The sequence below is a fragment of the Bufo gargarizans genome, chromosome 1, assembly GCF_014858855.1.
Source record: "Bufo gargarizans isolate SCDJY-AF-19 chromosome 1, ASM1485885v1, whole genome shotgun sequence".
Classification (NCBI taxonomy): Eukaryota; Metazoa; Chordata; class Amphibia; order Anura; family Bufonidae; genus Bufo; species Bufo gargarizans.
This window is the reverse complement of record NC_058080.1, coordinates 643,168,604-643,191,743: the sequence shown is the minus strand read 5'-3', so window position 1 is coordinate 643,191,743 and position 23,140 is coordinate 643,168,604. Positions and strand designations below refer to the sequence as shown.

Genomic DNA, 23,140 nt, shown 5'->3' with positions numbered 1-23,140 from the left:
AAATCTAGATATTGATATGGAAAATTAAAAATAACATAATAAAAATATGTTAAACATTAAACCACGATTTAAAAAAATAGGACATTTTCTAATGACACGTTCCCTTTAAATCTAACATCTTTGCATATCTGTTGTTCTAAATTTATGTGGACATGACCATGGATTAATCTTGGTTTTGCTTCATCAAAGCGAACCTGTCACTAGGTTTGTAGCCACTAAACCACCAACATTATGTCATTATACAGCTGGCGTTTAGAGTTCCAAACCTTGCCATATCAAAACCAATTGTTTCTGTATTGTTTAGTAAAAGATACAATTCTGAAGATAAGTCCTGACAGGAATGGTACATCTCACTGCACTGTGCATGCAGACAGTATCTTTTCCCAGTATACACTGTCTATTGTGGAAGATTCCTTATTATATTCTGAAGACTTGTTTGATATACAGTATTGCTTATATTATCACAGTTTCAGAAAGTGCATATACTGTAACTGAGATATCTGACAATCACCATTGCAACTTTTCCCTGACTTCTCCTATGATGAGAATTTTAGGGGCTCTTTCAACATCTAAATATATTGAATGTACAGTATTTGCCCGTCCCAGATGTCCTCTCTTCTTGCTCATCACACAAGGGGTGTCTGACCTTAATCACAGAGGTGTGAATGAATGCTAACAATTATTTTTTTGTATTAGCGTTGCTAAAACAGTTTCATAAAATAGGTTAAACACTGTTTTGGTATAACATATATATATATATATATATATCCATAACAAAGGTCAGGCAGCACTCCTTAATATGCAGCTGAAGCTGTAACGGTGCCCGCAGTGATCCCTCGATCCAGGACCAGTAATGTAACACAGAAAAATCTGCGGCACTCCTTAAAGTAGAAAAATGTGCAATTTATTCACACATGTCAGCAAAGACAACGTTTCGGTTCTCTCTCAGAACCTTTTTCAAGTCAATATATATATATCCAGAAAATGGACGGCACTCCAATAGGCTAAAATGGTGATTCCTTTATTCAACCATCCGGATGGTTGAATACCGGATGATTGAATAAAGGAATCACCATTTTAGCCTATTGGAGTGCCGTCCATTTTCTGGATATATTGGTGGGGTAGGAAGTCGATTCCCCAGGAACGTGCACCCATTTCTTCTGATACTAGCCAGTGCCGCCATTTTTTATTCTATATATATATATATATATATATATATATATACAGATGTAGCAGGGTTAGCACTCAAGCTCTGAACTAAAATTTCTTAACTCCTCACGTTATCTTGAGACAAAAGCCATTGAAATGCAATTGAAGGTGTTTGCTTAACTCATTTAGTTTAGATAACACGTCTCATAAATCATGAGTGTTAACTCTACTACATCTGTATATACACACACAGATGCAGCTGAGCTAAACTTGAAAGATAATGTGTTAAGTAAAGAATGGCAAGAAAAAGATAACTTACTTTTCAATGGATTTCAATGGCTTTTGTCTCGAGATAACACTGTGCCATGTGTTATCAGAGTCAATTTTAGCATGGCTACATTTGTATATTATTCTGTATTCATGTAATGTTCAGAGGGTAGAACAAGGGCTACAGGCACTTTATTCTGTTTCTCAATAATCTGCAGTTTACTTTACTTCTTATTTTCCAAAAACTTACAGTTACTTTCTGTTTTCTTCTGTGCATGCTCATAGACCTTATAAGTTACAGGATACAAGGTAAAGAACAAGCTGTCAGCCCTTCCATTTTGTATGCAATTGATCAAATAATAATAATACTTTTGCAGAGACTATGAATCCTAGTTTACACATTTGTTTGAGAAACAGATCAGATATTATTCTGCAGTGGTAGCTTTGAAATTGTCTGCAGGGTTTTGGTAATATAAATATGTCTCTATTACATTTGATGTTTTTACGTTTTGCTTCCTACACTTTTCGAGTCTATGCAATAGGGGATTGTGCCAAGGAGACGGTCACCATCTTGGAAGCTTCAGACACACTGGTCTGTTTACATACTGTGCCCATGGACAGCAGAGGGTTTAGGGGGTTGTTTCTGCAGTAAGTGTAGTTTCACATATGCGGCCAGGTGTTCTGGCAGAGAATGCTGGAAATCGGCTGGACAAAAAGCAAAGTTTTTTTATCCGGCCGATTCTCTGCATATTTGCTTGGCAGTGTCCAGATCTCTGCCAGACCCCAATATAGTCAGTGGGGTCCAATGGGCAGGCAGCAGTATTGAGCAATGCCGGATCTGGAGAACTCCGACAGGCTGTTCTCTGCCAGAGGCTTTTCCACATATGTGAAACTAGCCTAAGTAGTTTTATTGTTTCATATGTTGTTATAATGTAAGGGTTCTATGTCAGGAAGCTGGAGAAGGATTTAAAGGGGTTGTCTCACTTCAGCAAATGGCATTTATCACGTAGACAAAGTTAATACAAGGCACTTAAGGATGAAAACTGCTGTGCATACGTCCCTATGTGCTCTCCTGCGGTCCCGGCCACCAGAAAGGCCAGAACTTTTTCCTATAATGTGCGACCACTGCTGCTGGATTGCAGGGGGTGTTGTAACCTCTGGAAACGAGCAGTGTATAATGTGATGCATCAAGTCAGCAAAGGAGGCAATATGGACAATCACAATACATTAGTAAGTGCCTTGTATTCATTTTGTTTACATGATACATGTCATTTAACCCCTTTAACTGTGTGTACAGTATCTATATTTAACATTATCCCATTCCTAACCTAAATCATACATATAGGGTCCAGCATATCTGTGCTGTGTATACAGTCAGAGATGTATAAGAGTGTGTGTGTTAACCCTGCTACATCTGTATTTCCTGAACTTTGACAGAAGTTAATGGAGAGCACACCACATAAACACGGTCACCTCTATGGGAGCTCCCATAGAAGTGAATTGAGGGTGGCCACGCTTCTGTGGTGCGCCTTCGTTCACTTTGGGGGCCCCCTTCTGGAGATAGCTGTGGGTCCCAGAAGTGGGACATGCACCTTTCTGACTTTGGTGGCATATCCTTGCGATATGCCACCAGTGTATGAGATGGCCCAATCCCCTTTAACAAAGGAGACAGTTTAAACGTGGACAGTAACACTATTCTGTATTTATGACATTGTCACAAAGTAACACAGCCTGTGAATAAAGAGAACACTGTTCAGATACGTTGATGCACAGCCTAGCGTTGAACATATCACTATTAACCTCGCTGAGGATATACATATTTCTAGTTGTAAATTCATGCAGTAGGAGCAAGAATGTGAGCATGAATAAAACGTAACTTTTAATGTTATTATTAAAAATTCAATGATCCACCCACTTTAAACAAACAAAGATACAAACAAACATATATAAGACCTGATAGTCTCGATAGTAATTGAGGGGAAAGACAGAGTAAGAGGGGGAGGACAACGCGAGGGACCTCACTATCCCTATGGGGACCCTCACTATTGCCTCAACCCACAGGAACACCCTGATGGTGGATGGCCTGTGGTCCCGTACCTGCCCTCGCTCTCCCTCAAACAACCCTAAGACTGCCCAACGCGTTTCCCCCAAAAAAGGTTCATCAGGGGAGAGATAATGGGTAAAGAAACAGATCAACACATACAATAACATATAAGTCTTGGATAAAAGTTCGATAAATCACCCAATGCCGGGTACAGATATTGCTGTTAATCAGAGGCACCTAAAAAAATAAAAAATAATCACGCCTATGACACCAGCTCATATAGTTATAACAGATATACAATTTATAAGATATATCCAGGAGTCACACCTATGTAAAGAGACACATGTTGGTCCCTTTACTGATCATTATTCAGATGTCACAAATGATAATCAATCAGGCACTTGTTGCTCAGGGTCACATGTATGAAAATAGCGATGTCACATACTGTGAACCTTATTTTGATGCAAGCACTATGTGTTGATCTGTTTCTTTACCCATTATCTCTCCCCTGATGAACCTTTTTTGGGGGAAACGCGTTGGGCAGTCTTAGGGTTGTTTGAGGGAGAGCGAGGGCAGGTACGGGACCACAGGCCATCCACCATCAGGGTGTTCCTGTGGGTTGAGGCAATATTGAGGGTCCCCATAGGGATAGTGAGGTCCCTCGCGTTGTCCTTCCCCCTCAATTACTATCGAGACTATCAGGTCTTATATATATTCATTTGTATCTTTGTTTGTTTAAAGTGGGTGGATCATTGATTATTTAATAATAACATTAAAAGTTACGTTTTATTCATGCTCACTGTGATCCAATAGCGTTGAACATACACATGAGACACCTGCCACCCAAAAGCTCCCAATATACACCCCCCCCCCCCACTGTACATGCACACATGGCCCAAATTTAATTTTTCCCGCTTGAGATTACTGCATATAAATAAAAACCTTTTGATGGGACATCATCCAGATAGCACACAGTGAAGACATCATGACATTATAGCAACACTATTGGGACATTATCACAATGGAATACAGCCTAGATATAAAAGCAAACACTATTGAGACATCATTTCAATAAATGAAGGCACAGACTATAGTAATGCTGCACATTCCATACCGTTTTTGCAGTCTGAAGCCCCTCAAGGGCAAAAATTCGACCTTAAAAATGTTGTTCTCATAACTAACTAGATGTGAGGCACTATGGGGTGATAAAAAGTGTCAAATTATGGCCCACGCTATATCTGCCCCATAATTTGCAACTTTTTGAATTTCTCGCCCTTTTTCTAAACTTGCACAGCTTAACTGGAGTGATTGGAGCCTCGTACAGCCCACCTGATTTACTATAACTTATGACAGAAACTGGCGTAAGTTATAGATCAAGTCTATGCCAGCTGGGATTTGAGATCATGGCACACGGAGGGCCAGAGATGTGCCTAATTTATTAGAGGCGTCTGGCGAAGGAAATGCTAGTCTTGATAAATCTCCCCCTATATCCTTGAAAAAATTTGCAAATTCAAGAAGCAATTGTTATTGCACATCTGACATTTCATGTTCTGTCCTTATGCAGAAAATATGTAATGAACTGCAAAAACTGCTTTAATGTTCATTGAAAGTTGTTATAATTTTTTGTACATTTATAGTGTGTTATTTTTTATGTATCTAATGTATAGATGCTGAAGGTTTGACAGCCCAGATTATTATTGATGCAAATGATGGGGTCCAAGGAGTTATCGAGTGGCAGAGGACAAGGTATGTGCAAATGAATTGCCATTCTTTTGCAACTTGTTCAATAGTCGCTGCTTGTTATTTTTCCTATCATATTGGTAAGTAAAGCTGTGCATATACAAGAGTATTGACCCCAATCTCCCCATAAACTTGCACAGCATGGAGAAGTGTTAATGTTTATGTCAATGGGGAGATATATGAATTCTGACAGCCGCTTATCTCCTACCGGAGCAAAGGATCAGGCAGCTTCTTTCTCTCGACTTCTGCCATTGAGGGACCTTGGTCTGTTGCATTTATGTGGTGACCCAGAGGGGGAGAGCTGAGAGGAGGATGGGAGTGATAGTTGTGGCACTGATAGGAGTGATGGTGTTTCACGGTGGCCGTCCTCACGCCAATGCTTCCTAGGGCCGTGCAGTGAATGAAGGGCCCACCCTTTCTTCCCTCAGGACACACCCTGGTATTGGGGCTCTGCCTGCTGTTAGGCGCGGTGCCCTTGATTTCAGATAGATGGCTACAAGTCAGGAGGGCAGAAGTAAGGCTGCTTTCACACTAGCGGCAGCCTTCTCCAGCAGGCTGTTCCAGCGTGTAAACAGCCTGCCGGATCCATGCTGCCTCTAGTGCACGAATGCCGCCAGAGGTCCGCTCCAGCCCCTTTGACTATAATGGGGTCGGGCCGGAGTTCCGGCGGCAACACGCCAAACATGCCGAGAGGCGGCCGGAATAAAACTACGACATGTTTGTATCTAGTGAGGTTGTAATCTTTGTGTTGTTTATTAGATTTGCATTTATATATTGCAGTGAGTTCCTTCTCAAGTACCTCTTAAAATTTGCCCATACTTTCCGTACGTCATTTTACTGGGTAATATTGTGTGTTGGTAAATTTAATTTCTTGCCCTGAAATTGTTGGAAAAAAACAAGCATTCTCTATTTGTAAGTTTGTGAGACAAACTAGGGAACGTTGTTCCTGAAAAGAAAGACCAGTATATTAATTGACAATTGGCTCCATAATCACCCCCGCTTCTAGCCGAAACATCTGAGAAATGTCGCTTAAGGGTTACATTTCTCAAAAATGTATTAACATCAAGAATTGTAGTGAATAAATCAAAGTCAGTTGTGGGAACAAAATTCAATCCTAGGGATAAGACATCCACTTGATCTTCTGTTAGTGTTACTTGGGACAAATGAATAACATCATGCCACTTTCTGGTAGCCATTGTATGTTGGTTTCTTTGTATGTTTTCAACCAGCTCTTCTCTGTAGTTTTTTGTCGGATCCCCATGTCTGAATTAATTTTTTGTTTTTTATAATAAGAATACTTATGGTAGTTGACATCTTTTGTTGTTCATAACATTCCATTGAGCAGTCTTCTATTGATTCTTTGGAGTCGCTGGTAAATTCAGAATTTTCAGGCTCCAAGGAGTTAAAGCTCACCTTACGAGCTGGTTAGATTTAATTTTTCCATATTGTTTTTTATTTTTACTCTTAAGGATGGATTTCGGGGTACGGGTAAACCTTTCACGTCTACCCCATTCATATATTTGGTTGTTGTTATAATCAAAAACATCCCTTTGGAATTTATTTTGTTTTGTATCCATTATTTTCTCGAGATCTTTTACGAGGGCTGTAGTTTTTTCTTCTAATCATGCATAGTCTCAAACTTCTACAGAGAGTTTTTACAAACCTCTATTTCCTGTTGTATCATGATAGGTTTTCAGGGGGTGGTGATGACTTTATTCGGTTCAGGGAGTCCTGCAGGTTGTATTTACGTCTGTGGCCGATTTCATCTGGTGACAAGAATCAAAGTGTGGGGATCATTATATCTCTGCTTAAAGGGATGTGCAGTCCTGGGCTTTTTCTCTGCTGACCGGTTCACCATCCCTCGGTGGATGAATTTTTTAGAGCCTTGGGCTTGATTTATGATGACCCAGACCGGGTCTCTATGGCTGAATCTAAGTTGCGCGGTTTGTTACAGGGAGAACGTACTGCGGAGTCGTATTGTGCAGAATTTAGAAGATGGGCAACTGACTCAGGGTGGATTGATCCTGCACTCCGGAGTCAGTTTTGTCAGGGGCTATCTGAGAGGTTGAAAGATGCCCTTACTTTTCATGAGTATCACAATTTATTGGAGACGGCCATGTCTTTGGCAGTGCGGCTTGATGGACGTCTTAGAGAGAGGTATAAGATTCCTCTCGAGCGAGGGGTCCCGTCTGAAAGTGGATCCGTCCCACCTCTTTCCCGGAGTAACAAGACATTTGAATCTGGGGCAGGAGAGGAGACTATGCAGTTGGGCCAGGTTTCCTTTCGCTCAGATAATAGGGATTTTAGGAAGCTGAATAAGCTATGTTACGGCTCTGGAAAAGAAGGTCATTTTGTTTGTGCGTGTCCTTTTGTTAAACCTCAATGCGGTAATGAAAAACTACATAGGTATTCACATAAAGAAGAAAAAAAAACTTCCCTGACCCTTGGTAGTGTGAATGGGGAGGCTGAGAAAGCAAATATGCATTATCCCTGTAATACCCGTTTCCTCCTGCCTGCCATGGTGGCGCTAGACGCAGGAAATTTTGATTTTGAGGTATTTGTTGACAGTGGTGCGGGGGTAAACCTTATTGATTTTCATTTCCTCCAAAATCTTGGCTTTACAACTAGTACATTAAATAAAGAGAGATCAGTGTTTGCTATTGATTCCTCCCCTCTCTCACAAAAGAGCCTTACTCATATCGTTCATGACATTCAGTTAAGGGTGGGTGATTCACATGTTGAGTTCATTTCTTGTTTTGTTATGAAGGGCTTGCCTGCTCCGATGGTTCTATGTTTACCGTGTTTGATAAAGCATAACCTTACTATTGACTGGCTAACAAGACAAATCAGTAGCTGGAGTGAATTTTGTACGGACAACTGTCTTTGTGCTTCTATCCCAGGGGTGTCAACTACGTTCCTACCTCAGTTTCTCTCTGATTTTGCGGACGTATTCTCAGAGGGTGAAGCTCAGGAGTTGCCCCCCCCCATCGAGAATACGATTGTCCGGTAAATCTCATCCCTGGAGCTAAACTGCCAAAATATTGGTTATACAACCTTTCTGAACCCGAAAGAGAAGCTATGTTGAAGAATATTGCCGAGAGTTTGGCAAAGGGACATATTAGGCCATCTAAGTCCCCTGTGGCCGCCGGCTTCTTTTTCGTAAAAAAGAAAGACTGATCACTTAGGCTGTGTTTGGATTTCCAGGAATTTAATCTCATTATGGTCCGTGATCCGTATCCCCTTCCTTTGATTTCTGATCTATTTAATTTCTGATCTATATTTCAAATTGTCAAAGCCAAGGTGTTCTCCAAGTTGGATTTAAGAGGAGCTTATAATCTGATCAGAATTAAGGAAGGAGATGAGTGGAAAACGGCCTTTAATACACCCGAAGGTCATTTCAAGAATCTTGTCATGCCCTTTAGTTTAACTAATGCGCCAGCCGTCTTTCAGCGATTTATCAATGATATTTGATATATATCATTTAGTGGGAAGGTTCATTGTTATTTACCTTGATGACATACTAATTTACTTACCTGATTTGGAGACCCATCAGGATCACGTGAGACAGGTGTTGTCGATCCTTCGGGAGAATAAATTGTATGCAAAATTAGAAAAATTTGTATTTGCTGTCCAGGAGCTACCGTTTTTAGGATACCTGCTTTCTGACTCTGGCTTTCGTATGGACCCCGAAAAGTCCGGGCGGTACTAGAATGGTTTTGGGATTTTACCAATTTCTACAGAAAATTCATCTTGAATTATTCCACCATTGTAAAACCTTTGACAGATATGACTAAAAAAGGTGCCAACTTCTCTGTCTGGTCGGATGAGACACTACAGGCCTTTTCTGCTATTAAGAAATGTTTTGCATCTGCTCCCATTCTGATGCAACCTGATGTGTCCCAACCGTTCATTGTGGAGGTTGATGCACAAGGTTCAATTTTGTGGTCACCTTTTGCCCTGTGGTTTAAAACATCAAGGCAGATGCGTTGTCACATAGTTTTCCTGGAGGGAGTGATTCAGAGGATCCCGCTCTGATTTTGGCTGATGGGGTGGTGGTTTCCGCTCTGTACCCCGAGTTGGAGATGGAGGTGTTGGGGGGCCTCTCCCTGACTCCTGCAAGTATGAGTAGACCCTGAAGATGGAAATACTCATACACTGTAACCTTAGCCCTGGAGACCCTGGAAGGCCCAAGGAGTGGTGGCAGGGAATGAGACTACTGGTTCCTCCCCAGATGAAGGAACCAGCATCTCCCTGAGACCTAGACAACAACACACACAAGCGAACGACAAAATGCAAAACAAAATGCACTTAGCTTAAATAAGAATGGAGAGCAGGAGATCCAAAGGAACAGCACACCAGCTCAACCAACTCCAGCAGGAAATATCAACCGCATGGAAAGCAGTGTGATTCAGAACTAAATAGAGCCTCAGTAATGACCACAAGCTGCCCCTGACAAGAGGTGTGGTCATTACCAAACAACAACACTGCAAGATGAAAACAGAGAGACTGTCAGATACCCTCATGTGCCCCCAGTCTCTCAGATCTTCTCACCTCTGTCATGGGAGGGACTGTGACAATATCTCTATATGCTGTACAATTTCCACAGTGGGGTAGCTTCAGTGGATATCGAATCCATGGTAAAAGGGTGGTGGGTGCCTGAGGCAATATACCCTTTCAACTAGCAGTAAGGTCTGTTGCCATTAACAAGCTATTGCACTTATTGTCTGTCCTTTGCACCAATCCTTTAAATGGCCTCAACAGTCTGTATATTTTGTACTTTTTTCTCTCTCAAAGGATGGTGGTAGTTGTTTGGTATGCAAGGATTAAGGTTCCTTGTAACAGGTCTCATTTCTCCACAGGCACATGCAGAAAGTACGTCTCACTTAGCCTGTCTAGACCAGACTGTCTAGCTCCTCACACAGAAAGGGAGGGCTATCCTTCCACCTGCTGAGAAGGTCACAAAAACTATATAGTGTTCCCATTTCAGCTCTTGGATTACAAAGATTGCATAGACCATTGCATTACCATCAACAATAAACGTTAACCTATTTAGTAGGAGAAATACGTGGAATTGCAGCTGAGCTGCAGTACTAGCAACCTATGGGCAGGTATGGCTCAGTTTCTAGAAGGAAGCAGCCATGCCTTTCTAATCCTCTATACAGCCTCTTTCACAATCCAGGAACGAATACCATTTGTAATTGTTTATGTTCCATAGCTCAATATTACTGGTTATTCCAGAAAAATCCTGTTTGTCCAAAAGTTTTGTGAACTAATATGCATAGTATTGCCCGTCTTGTTTTTCAGCTTTGAAGTCAATGAAACCCAGGGTATATTGACCCTTGTAGCTTATCGAAACAAAGGAACCTTTGGAAACGTGTCATTGTTTTTCTACGCACAGAATATAGGCGCTCTGTTAGGAATGGATTATAATGTTTCATCAACGGTAGGATGTTGCTTCTATCATATGCATTCTAATTTACAAGATTATAGACAAATATCTCCATCCATGGTGATTATGATACAAATCCAACTTGCCATTTACTGTGTAGAGATAACTGTGAACCTGATAGGAGTGCTGGGATTCCTGCAATACTTTGTTTATGTGCATGCAAAGCAGTATCTCCCAAGGTAGAGAACCATCTCACTATCGCCACCTTGTGAAATTGGCTCCCTATGTTTCAAAATCTGACTTTTTAACAAGGTTTGGGTTTTGACAAGGGAATACAAACAAGCCAAATATCCCTCCATAGACAGAAGTTCAGTTTGCTTGCCCTTCGTCAGTACGGAGTAGGATTCTGACTGGCTGAGTGCGATGCCTTGAATGCAGCTTAGGCAGGGTACTGGATCTCCTTACTGAGACCAGTTCTGTATGGAGACTTATTGGGAATGCTCCATGGGAAAAGAATATGCAAAGTGTTATCTCCCAAGCATGAAAAACATTTTGCTAGCGCCACCTTGTGAAAGTTCTCACATTCAATGCATCGCACCCAGCCAACCAAATCTCAAGGCTTGTTAAAGAGTCAGATTTTGACTCATAGGGAGACACTTCCACAAGTTGACACTAGCGAGATGGTTCTCTTCCTTGGGAGATAACTCTTTGCATATTTTTGTCCCATGGAGCATTGCCAATAAATCTCCATATGGAAGTGGTGTCTTTAAGGAGATCCAGCACCCTACCTAGGTTTTTTTATGTACAGTAATCGTCTGTCTCAAACCACAATGAATAGGAATACTTAAAGACTTTGGGAACTTTATTGTCCATTTGCTTCCTAAATGCAACAGTTAGAAACTTTCAAAATAATCTTTATTAAAAACTTTCTACCATTTTCTACTGTGGAGTGTGTGTAAGTCCTTCACCTAGCTGCTGGTGCTGCCTTTGACAGCATTGCTCCAGTTTATAAAGTTCTACTCTCCCCCTATCTTCTCCCAGTGTTAGAAATAGTAGCACAGAGAAAGAGAGAGAGAGAGAAAGAAGGACAGCTCACAAAGGCTGTAAGTAGGGAATAACGCACATTAAGGCCTCATCCACACGACCGTTGTTCTGGTCTGCATCCGAGCCGCAGTTTTTGCAGCTCGGTTGCGGACCCATTCACTTCAATGGGGCCGCAAAAGATGCAGACAGCACTCCGTGTGCTGTCCGCATCCGTTGCTCCGTTCCGAGGGCCCTGAAAAAAATAAATAACATGTCCTATTCTTGTCCGTTTTGCAGACAAGATTAGGCATTTCTACAATGGGCCGCCTGTTCCGTTCCGCAAATTGCGGAAGGCACACGGGAGGCTTTGTGTTTTGCGGATCCTCAATTTGCAGACCGCGAAAATTGGAACGGTCGTGTGCATGAGGCCTAAGGCAGTTTTCAGTGAGAAGGCAGCAGGATCCTAGAAACACAGATCCAGCATGTATTATTGGGAGGGTCACATCCACATGAGAAAAGTCTAAAACTCGGAGCAGGTTACAATCTGAATATTATCTATTAACGCTACATACACATCTGCGTTTTTGCAGATGATTAGCAAAAACGCATTCGGTCAATAATACAACCGTCTGCATCCGTTCAGAACGGATCTGATCGTATTATCTCCAAAGAGAACAAGACAGATCCGGCACTAAAACCATTGTAAGTCAGTGGGTGTCAGATTAGTTTTTTTCGTGTCCGAAAAGACGTATCCGGCACCATTGAATTACATTGTGTTTCATGCCGGATCTGTCTTGATCAGTATCCCATGCCGCACACAAAACGCTGCTTGCAGCAGTTTTGTGTGCGGCATGGGAACACAACAAAACGGAACGGAAAGCATTTTGGAGCATTCCGTTGCGGTTTGTTCTGTTTTGTCCCCATTGACAATGAATAGGGACAAGACTTTTCCTCTGGTTTTGAGACCCTGTGCCGGATCTCAGAAACCGGAAAGGAAAACGCAGATGTGAAAGTAGCCTTAGGCGTCTGAAAATGAATGAAGGCAGATTGCTGACTGTAATGAACTGAAGTTTTTTTTTTTTTTTCACTCAAGGTAACCACTAACATTTAAAATCATTTGTTTCCACTTTTTTGGTGTCTATAGCTTTTAAATATTATATATAAAGACAAAATTCTTAAGTGAACTGAAGTAAACAAAAATGTTGTTTCAGATTTTAAAATTTGCTGATGGAGAAAAATACAAATTTATTGATGTAATTATCAACGATGATGATATCCCAGAAGGAGATGAAAGTTTCCAACTGATACTTGCAAATCCTTCCCATGGACTGGAGTTGGGCAAGAATACAACAGGTGATGGTTGATTACACACTACAGTATATTGTAAGGATTGTTCTAGGTATATTGATATATGATTATGATTATATATGATTGTATTTTTGTTTTATGGCAGCTACTGTTACAATCCTTGCCAGTGATGATGGTCATGGTGTTATATATTTTAACAACACTGAGCACTTCTTCCTGAGGGAACCCACAGCACTGTACTTGACGGAGAGTGTTGCAGTGCTCTGTATTATCAGGGACCCTCCACAAGGAATATTTGGGACTGTAACCGTCCAGTATTTTATCACCGGAGAGAATGGGTCCGATGCTTCTGGTGATCTGAGTCCTACAGAAGGCTATGTCATACTAGAAGAAGGAGTGAGGTTCAAGGTAACTTCCAGGCAGGGATGACCATTTGTAGGCAAATCATCAAAATGTCAATTTTCTCTACATGTGTAGGATTTACTACATTATTAAAGAGTTGTCGGGCTGTACGACAAAGTAGGTGCCGTTTCTTATACAAGTATCATATGTTTGGTTATTTATTTTTATGCACTTATACAGGGAGTGCAGAATTATTAGGCAAGTTGTATTTTTGAGGATTAATTTTATTATTGAACAACAACCATGTTCTCAATGAACCCAAAAAACTCATTAATATCAAAGCTGAATATTTTTGGAAGTAGTTTTTAGTTTGTTTTTAGTTTTAGCTATTTTAGGGGGATATCTGTGTGTGCAGGTGACTATTACTGTGCATAATTATTAGGCAACTTAACAAAAAACTAATATATACCCATTTCAATTATTTATTTTTACCAGTGAAACCAATATAACATCTCAACATTCACAAATATACATTTCTGACATTCAAAAACAAAACAAAAACAAATCAGTGACCAATATAGCCACCTTTCTTTGCAAGGACACTCAAAAGCCTGCCATCCATGGATTCTGTCAGTGTTTTGATCTGTTCACCAGACACTGTTCAGAGAGGTGTACTGTTTTCCCTCCTCGTAAATCTCACATTTGATGATGGACCACAGGTTCTCAATGGGGTTCAGATCAGGTGAACAAGGAGGCCATGTCATTAGATTTTCTTCTTTTATACCCTTTCCTGCCAGCCACGCTGTGGAGTACTTGGACGCGTGTGATGGAGCATTGTCCTGCATGAAAATCATGTTTTTCTTGAAGGATGCAGACTTCTTCCTGTACCACTGCTTGAAGAAGGTGTCTTCCAGAAACTGGCAGTAGGACTGGGAGTTGAGCTTGACTTCATCCTCAACCCGAAAAGGCCCCACAAGCTCATCTTTGATGATACCAGCCCAAACCAGTACTCCACCTCCACCTTGCTGGCGTCTGAGTCGGACTGGAGCTCTCTGCCCTTTACCAATCCAGCCACGGGCCCATCCATCTGGCCCATCAAGACTCACTCTCATTTCATCAGTCCATAAATCCTTTGAAAAATCAGTCTTGAGATATTTCTTGGCCCAGTCTTGATGTTTCAGCTTGTGTGTCTTGTTCAGTGGTGGTCGTCTTTCAGCCTTTCTTACCTTGGCCATGTCTCTGAGTATTGCACACCTTGTGCTTTTGGGCACTCCAGTGATGTTGCAGCTCTGAAATATGGCCAAACTGGTGGCAAGTGGCATCTTGGCAGCTGCACGCTTGACTTTTCTCAGTTCATGGGCAGTTATTTTGCGCCTTGGTTTTTCCACACGTTTCTTGCGACCCTGTTGACTATTTTGAATGAAACGCTTGATTGTTCGATGATCACGCTTCAGAAGCTTTGCAATTTTAAGAGTGCTGCATCCCTCTGCAAGATATCTCACTATTTTTGCCTTTTCTGAGCCTGTCAAGTCCTTCTTTTGACCCATTTTGCCAAAGGAAAGGAAGTTGCCTAATAATTATGCACACCTGATATAGGGTGTTGATGTCATTAGACCACACCCCTTCTCATTACAGAGATGCACATCACCTAATATGCTTAATTGGTAGTAGGCTTTCGAGCCTATACAGCTTGGAGAAAGACAACATGCATAAAGAGGATGATGTGGTCAAAATACTCATTTGCCTAATAATTCTGCACTCCCTGTATAGCGCAACTATATTCCTCAGCGCTTTACAGACATTAGCATCACACTGTCCCCAATGGAGCTCACAATCTAGATTCCTTATCAGTACCGTATTTTTCGCCCTATAAGACACACTTTTTTCCCCCAAAATAGCAGTGCGTCTTATGGGGCGAATGCTGCTGATTTTGCCGAGTTTTCAATGATACACCCGCCGCGATGCCGCACGGCAGGTGTATCAGCTGTGAGGGAGGAGGGGCTGGGGACGGCATCTGCTTTTATAATGACAGCGGGGCCCGTGCAGTGACTGTATTCTACTACACGGGCCCCGATCACTTTATAATTGTATCTCTAATAGTTAATTGTTGTGTATATAATCGCATAATCAGCGCTGTTCATTACTTACAACTACAAGCGCTCGGTAGGTAGCAGAGAGGAGGGAGGAGGCAGGCCGGGAGGACGGGCGCTGGCAGCGTGAGTCACTACATCACACGCCTGCGCCACCCACTTTATGAATGAAGCAGGCGGCGTGGGCGCATGACGTATGACTCCCGCTGCCAGCGCCTGTCCTCCCGGCCTGCCTCCTCCCTCCTCTCTGCTACTGAGCGCTTGTAAGTATACAGGCGCTGATTATGCGATTACGGTATATACATAACAATTAACTATTAGAGATACAGTGAGCGGGGCCCGTGTAGTAGAATACAGTCACTGCACGGGCCCCGCTGTCATTATAAAAGCAGATGCGACCCCCACCCCGTGTATTGAGGGTCATTCACTACAGGGACACTTATGGAGGGGATCTGTGGATGACACATAGCATAAGATGCTATATATGTGTCATCCACAGATCCCCCCCATAACTGTCACCCACAGATCCCCCATAAGTGTCACCCACAGATCCCCCATAAGTGTCACCCACAGATCCCCCATAAGTGTCACCCACAGATCCCCAAGTGTCACCCACAGATCCCCCATAAGTGTCACCCACAGATCCCCCATAAGTGTCACCCACAGATCCCCCATAAGTGTCACCCACAGATCCCCCATAAGTGTCACCCACAGATCCCCCATAACAGTGCGTCACCCACAGATCCCCATAACAGTGCGTCACCCACAGATCCCCCATAACAGTGCGCTATCCACAGATCCCCCATAACAGTGCCATCCACAGACCACAATTAGTTCAAAACCCACCAAAAGCACACCTTTTGGTTCAAAAATTTTTTTTTCTTATTTTCCTCCTCAAAAACCTAGGTGCGTCTTATAGGGCGAAAAATACGGTATGTCTGCGGAGATCAAAAAGTCACACGCACTCCAAAATGGTATCACTGAAAAAAACAGATTGCCCAGCAAAAAAATGAGTCCTCACACAGCTCCGCCGTACACATAACTACGAAAAAGTTATAGGGATCAGAATATGGTATTTTTTTTTCAGTATTAAAACACAAGGAAAACGTACTGACCTGGAGAATGCAGATATCAGGTCAATTTTACCGCATAGTGAACGCCGTTCCAAAATTCCACCCCATTTGGATTTTTTTGTACCACTTTCTACTACATTGTATGCAACCGTAAATGGTGCCATTACAAAGTACAACAGGCCTTGTGAATGGAAAAATAAAAAGTTATGACTCTGGGAAGGCAGGGAGTGAAAAATGAAAATGCAAAAAAGAAAAAGGTCCTCTAAGGGTTAAGAGTGAATAGGCAATCTGAACAATCCATATTTTTGCCACAATCCATGTCCAATATATTGAATCATTTTATGTACACGTTTTAGATAGAAACCATTGCCCACGTTGCATTGTATTTAATAGTTATTGGGTGCGGATTTTTATTTCTTGATTTGTTTACACAGACCTTGGAAATTGCTGCAGTGCTGGATGAGGAACCGGAGATGGACGAACATTTTACTGTCACGCTGCTTAATCCCACAGGGGGCGCTAGACTTGGCACTAGAATCCGTACAGAGATAACTGTGCTCCAAAACCAAGCACCTCAAGGACTGTTCAGCATCTTCCCCACAAATAAGAGGTAACAGGCAGTAGATTTCTATCACAGATTAAAATGTCAGTAATCATAAAGTATACGTGGACAGGCAGTACAACCTGCCGACACGAATAGTTATGTAACTCTTTCTCCTTTACGTCCTGCTCTGATGATTAGAACAAGTTCTTTAACAGTTGAGGAGAACAATGTGACGGTCTATCTAAAAGTGTCCCGAAGCAATGGCCTGAACATGTCTGTGAGCGTGGAATGGGAGACGGTCTCAGGGAGCGCCTTTGGCATAAGTAAGACAAATATCTACTGTTTCTCAATGTCCCTAGAGGTGTGATGTATCTGCCACTTCTACACTTCAATCACTTCATCCTTCCTTGAAATGTATGTAATTCCCGTATCCAGTATCACATCACTTAGTGTGGATCCAGAGTCTGTATGTATATACAGCATCATTCTTCCACAGCTGTAAGAAAAGATTTCAGATGCGTCTTAGGGCTCAGGCACACGGCCATAGTTTCGGTCTGCATCCGATCTGTGTTTTTTGCGGATCAGAGGCGGATCCATTCATCTCAATGGGGCTGCAAAAGATGCAGACAGCACACACATGACGCTTTGTCCCACATGTGTCTAAGGGTCCATTCACACGTCCGTTGTTTCTTTCCTGATCTGTTCCGTTTTTTGCGGAACAGATCTGGACCAGATCTGGACCCATTCATTTTCAATGGGTCCTGAAAAAAATCAGACAGCTCAATGCCAGATTTTTTTTCAGGACCCATTGAAAATGAATGGGTCCAGATCTGGTCCAGATCTGTTCCGCAAAAAACGGAACAGATCAGGAAAGAAACAACGGACGTGTGAATGGACCCTTAGACAGCATGTAAATAAGCTGGCTCTCTAGTCCCACCTAGTGGACAGCAGTAGTTCACTCATGCTGACCTGATGTGATCATAGCTTTAGGAACACATAGATGTGGTTTCAATAAGGCCCCTTTCACACGAGCATGACGGATTAGGTCCGGATGCGTTCAGGGTGCGTTCAGTGAAACTCGCACTATTTTGCAAGCAAGTTCAGTCAGTTTTGTCTGCGAATGCGTTCAGTTGTTCAGTTTTTTCCGTGTGGGTGCAATGCGTTTTTGATGCGTTTTTCAGGTGCGTGATAAAAACAGAAGGTTTACAAACAACATCTCTTAGCAACCATCAGTGAAAAACGCATCGCACCCTGCACTTGCTTGCGGATGCAATGCGTTTTTCACGCAGCCCCATTCACTTCTATGGGGCCAGGGCTGCGTGAAAAACGCAGAATATAGAACATGCTGCGATTTTTACGCAACGCAGAACTGATGCGTGAAAAACAACGTTCATGTACACAGACCCATTGAAATAAATGGGTCAGGATTCAGTGCGGGTGCATGGTTTTAAGGGAAAATAATAGCATTGTGAATACAGAATGCATAGTACAATAGCGCTGGAGGGGTTAAAAAAAATAAAAATAATAATTCAACTTGCTCGCGCAGCCGGCTTCTCTTCTGTCTTCTTTTTTACTGTGTGCAGGAAAAGGACCTGTGGTGACGTCACTCCGGTCATCACATGGTCCGTCACATGATCTTTTGCCAGGGTGATGGATCATGTGATGGACCATGTGATGACCGGAGTGACGTCACCACAGGTCCTTTTCCTGCACACAGCAAAAAAGAAGACAGAAGAGAAGCCGGGCTGCGCCATCAAGTGGATTAAGGTGAGTTTAATTATTATAAAAAAAAATTAACCCCTCCAGCACTATTTAACTATGCATTCTGTATTCAGAATGCTATTATTTTCCCTTATAACCATGTAAAATAAGGGAAAATAATACAATCTACAGAACACCGATCCCAAACCCGAACTTCTGTGAAGAAGTTCGGGTTTGGGTACCAAACATGCTGATTTTTCTCACGCGAGTGCAAAACGCATTACAATGTTTTGCACTCGCGCGGAAAAATCGCGCATGTTCCCGCAACGCACCCGCACCTTTTCCCGCAACGCCCGTGTGAAAGAGGCCTAAGAGTTACTGGGTTTGGGAACATTGAGAAATATTGCTATAAAATATTAGTGTTATAAGTTCTGTTCACACTAGTCTCACAGATTTCATTTGTAACGGGGCAATGACATTATTCCAGATCTGCTTTTAAACATTTACCAATGAAACTGAATGGACCCCTTTGACTTATAACATAGTCTATTAGGTTTCCATCAGGGTTCCAGTATTTTTGACCACAAGAATGGCTTAGCTCTGATGTAGATTATCCACATACAGGTTGTAGAAGACTGCATACAATCTGAATACTAATAAATAAAAACAGTAAAAGAGGTATTCCGATTTTAATGCTTACATTTATTTTTTTAGAACAGGCATGCTCAACCTGCGTCCCTCCAGCTGTTGCAAAACTACAACTCCCAGCATGCCCGAACAGCCTACAGCTATCAGCCTACAGCAGGGCATGGTGGGAGTTATAGTTTTACAACAGCTGGAGGGCCGCAGATTGGGCATGCCTGGTTTAGAAAATAGGAATATAAAAAATCTCGTCTGCACTGGATACGTGCGGCGAGCCAATGGACTTAAGGCGCAAATCACAACCCGAGCTTGGATACGAGAATTTTTTATTTTGAAAAGACGATGCGTTTCGGGGTACTCAGGGACCCCTTTATCAAGTCTAAAAAAACATATATGGTTGTTACAGCGGTCTGTAGTGAATCAAAGGTGTAAATAATGTAAAAGTATAAATATACAAAAATTCATATTAATATTAATAATTGAACAGTAGCTGAAACTGTGTGTGTACATACCTGCGTACAAGCACACATACACGCATTTATATCTGTATATATAGAAAATTGTTTAGATGCGTGGATGGATCAATGGATGAAGACAAAAACATAAATATAAACACAAGCATAAACGTAATATGTATCCATAAGTAATAGATTGTTTACACAAGTGATACAATAGAGGATAAAAAAGAAATATAGAAAATAGATAAAAAATGGCTAAAGGATATGGGTAAAATGGGTTATAGATCTAAAAAATAAAATAAAAAGCTGACACAGACCCTGTTTGGGGTATATATAGCTATATGGGACTGTTTCCTGGTTGTGTACGGGTCTATATGTACGCAAGAACAGATAGGTAAAGGTACATGGTTTAGAGTGTAGATGAAGGGAGTCCCTTGAAAGGGGGAGAATGATAATATGTTCTCTTTTTTCTAAAGGAACAATTATTTGAGAGTTTCAACTCAAAGTAAAATGCTATCGTCTGGATAGGGTTGCTAGACTTTGCTGTTCTCTTGTTTGAAACTGGAGGTTGTACTGTACATGAGTGTTTAGTAATTTAGCTGGAGAGTGTCCTGCTGTTGCGGCGCTGTTGTGCTTGCTGCACGTGCAGCAAGCACAACAGCGCCGCAACAGCAGGACACTCTCCAGCAATCCCCATCAGCATTCCTTCTGAAAGGGACCTCCAGGAGAGGGCACCAGCGGACTCACGTTGCCAAGGATACAGGTACTGCAGACATTCCGTCTCATTACTAAACACTCATGTACAGTACAACCTCCAGTTTCAAACAAGAGAACAGCAAAGTCTAGCAACCCTATCCAGACGATAGCATTTTACTTTGAGTTGAAACTCTCAAATAATTGTTCCTTTAGAAAAAAGAGAACATATTATCATTCTCCCCCTTTCAAGGGACTCCCTTCATCTACACTCTAAACCATGTACCTTTACCTATCTGTTCTTGCGTACATATAGACCCGTACACAACCAGGAAACAGTCCCATATAGCTATATATACCCCAAACAGGGTCTGTGTCATCTTTTTATTTTATTTTTTAGATCTATAACCCATTTTACCCATATCCTTTAGCCATTTTTTTTATCTATTTTCTATATTTCTTTTTTATCCTCTATTGTATCACTTGTGTAAACAATCTATTACTTATGGATACATATTACGTTTATGCTTGTGTTTATATTTATGTTTTCGTCTTCATCCATTGATCCATCCACGCATCTAAACAATTTTCTATATATACAGATATAAATGCGTGTATGTGTGCTTGTACGCACGTATGTACACACACAGTTTCAGCTACTGTTCAATTATTAATATTAATATGAATTTTTGTATATTTATACTTTTACATTATTTACACCTTTGATTCACTACAGACCGCTGTAACAACCATATATGTTTTTTTAGACTTGATAAAGGGGTCCTGAGTACCCCGAAACGCGTCGTCTTTTAAAAAAAAAAAATTCTCGTATCCAAGCTCGGGTTGTGATTTGCGCCTTAAGTCCATTGGCTCGCCGCACGTATCCAGTGCAGACGAGATTTTTTATATTCCAATACCCACCCAAGTGGCGGTCTGGCCCCCGCCCAGGGTTACTTCGGACACCATCCGGCAGCACCAACCCAGACAACCTCAACTCTTCAAACTTCCCTCCACTAAGGTTGCACCACAATCAGTGCAAACCAAACCAGGTGAGTAACTTCACTCATCTTGGTTAGGGGGAAGGGACATCTATCTGTTTACCCTCACCTATGAGCGCCTTCTCTCCTCTCTTGGCCATCTGATCACTGGTTTAGAAAATAGGCAGTTATACTGTTTTCTAATAGAGATGTATTTAAAACTAATGTATTAAAAAAAAAAAATGGTATGGCTGTTTTAGTCCTGTAAAATGCATCCGTAGGAAATCTGAATAGGACTAAAATGGCATCATATGACCTCTGACATTCACTTATCTATCCAAATGTCTAACATATAAATACAACATATACAGCATTATTTCCTGTAGCAGCATCTCATCATGTTTGTCAGTGTCAGGGTAGAAGCACATCTAACACTGTTCTCCTTGTCTTCCTTGTATGTTTGTGTTTGTAGTTTTTACAGTTAATTTTATTAACAACATTATTAAATCACCTAGAGACATGCAGCCATTTTACATATCACTTCAGAACAGGCTGCCATGTAAATACACATACAGTGAAGTAGTTCTTCTAAGAGACAGTATGTAGTTATCCCATGGAAGTGTCCTGAGTGTTGACGCAGCACATGTATGATGAATATAAGGGATTATATGATGTGAAGAATGTCACATGACTGATAACATGTTTCAGTTAGGCCCTGGATGGATTGCACAGGACTGACTGATTCATGGGCTAAACCATTCTACTAAGCAGATAGGGGTCAACCATCTAAGAAAAGTGTTTAAGCACAATTTTAAATGCATATATATATTTGAAAATGGTATAATTTCCTATTATTTAAACATAGTAACATAATTTTTAAGGCTCAATAAAGACATCTGTCCATCCAGTTCAGCCTATTATTCTACAAGTTGATCCAGACGAAGGCAAAAAAAAGTACCCTGTGAGGTAAAAGCCAATTTTCCTCACTTTAGGAGAAAAAATTCCTTCCCATCTCCAATCAGGCAATCGGATAACTCCCTGGATCAACGACCCCTCTCTAGTAGCTATAACCTGTAATAGTATTACACTCCAGAAATACACCCAGGCCCCTCTTGAACTCCTTGAAAGATAATCCTAAGGCCCCTTTCACACGGGCGTTGCGGGAAAAGGTGCGGGTGCGTTGCGGGAACATGCACGATTTTTCCGCGCGAGTGCAAAACATTGTAATGCGTGTAATGAGAAAAATCGGCATGTTTGGTACCCTAAGAAGTTCGGGCTTGGGATTGGTGTTCTGTAGATTGTATTATTTTCCCTTATAACATGGTTATAAGGGGAAAATAATAGCATTCTCAATACAGAATGCATAGTACAATAGCGCTGGGGTTACATTTTTTTAAAATAAAATTAAACTCACCTTAATCCACTTGCTCGCGCATCCCGTCTTCTTTTTTGCTGTGTGCAGGCAAAGGACCTGTGGTGACATCACTCCGGTCATCACATGGGCCATCACATGATCCATCACCATGGTAAAAGATCATGTGACGGACCATGTTATTTTTTTTAACCCCTCCAGCACTATTGTACTATGCATTCTGTATTCAGAATGCTATTATTTTCCCTTATAACCATGTTATAAAGGAAAATAATAATGATCGGGTCTCCATCCCGATCGTCTCCTAGCAACCGTGCGTGAAAATCGC

At 41.5% G+C, this 23,140-nt stretch overlaps 1 protein-coding gene across 1 annotated transcript in view; it reads left to right on the top strand.

Annotated features, from left to right (window-relative positions):
• The window catches only part of ADGRV1 (adhesion G protein-coupled receptor V1), a 522,269-nt gene that overhangs the window by 160,156 nt on the left and 338,973 nt on the right, over positions 1–23,140 (top strand). The window contains 6 exon segments of the mRNA XM_044282697.1: positions 5,128–5,206; positions 10,505–10,643; positions 12,824–12,965; positions 13,066–13,328; positions 16,860–17,035; positions 17,168–17,292. Of these exon segments, the coding sequence (XP_044138632.1) occupies positions 5,128–5,206; positions 10,505–10,643; positions 12,824–12,965; positions 13,066–13,328; positions 16,860–17,035; positions 17,168–17,292 (924 nt within the window).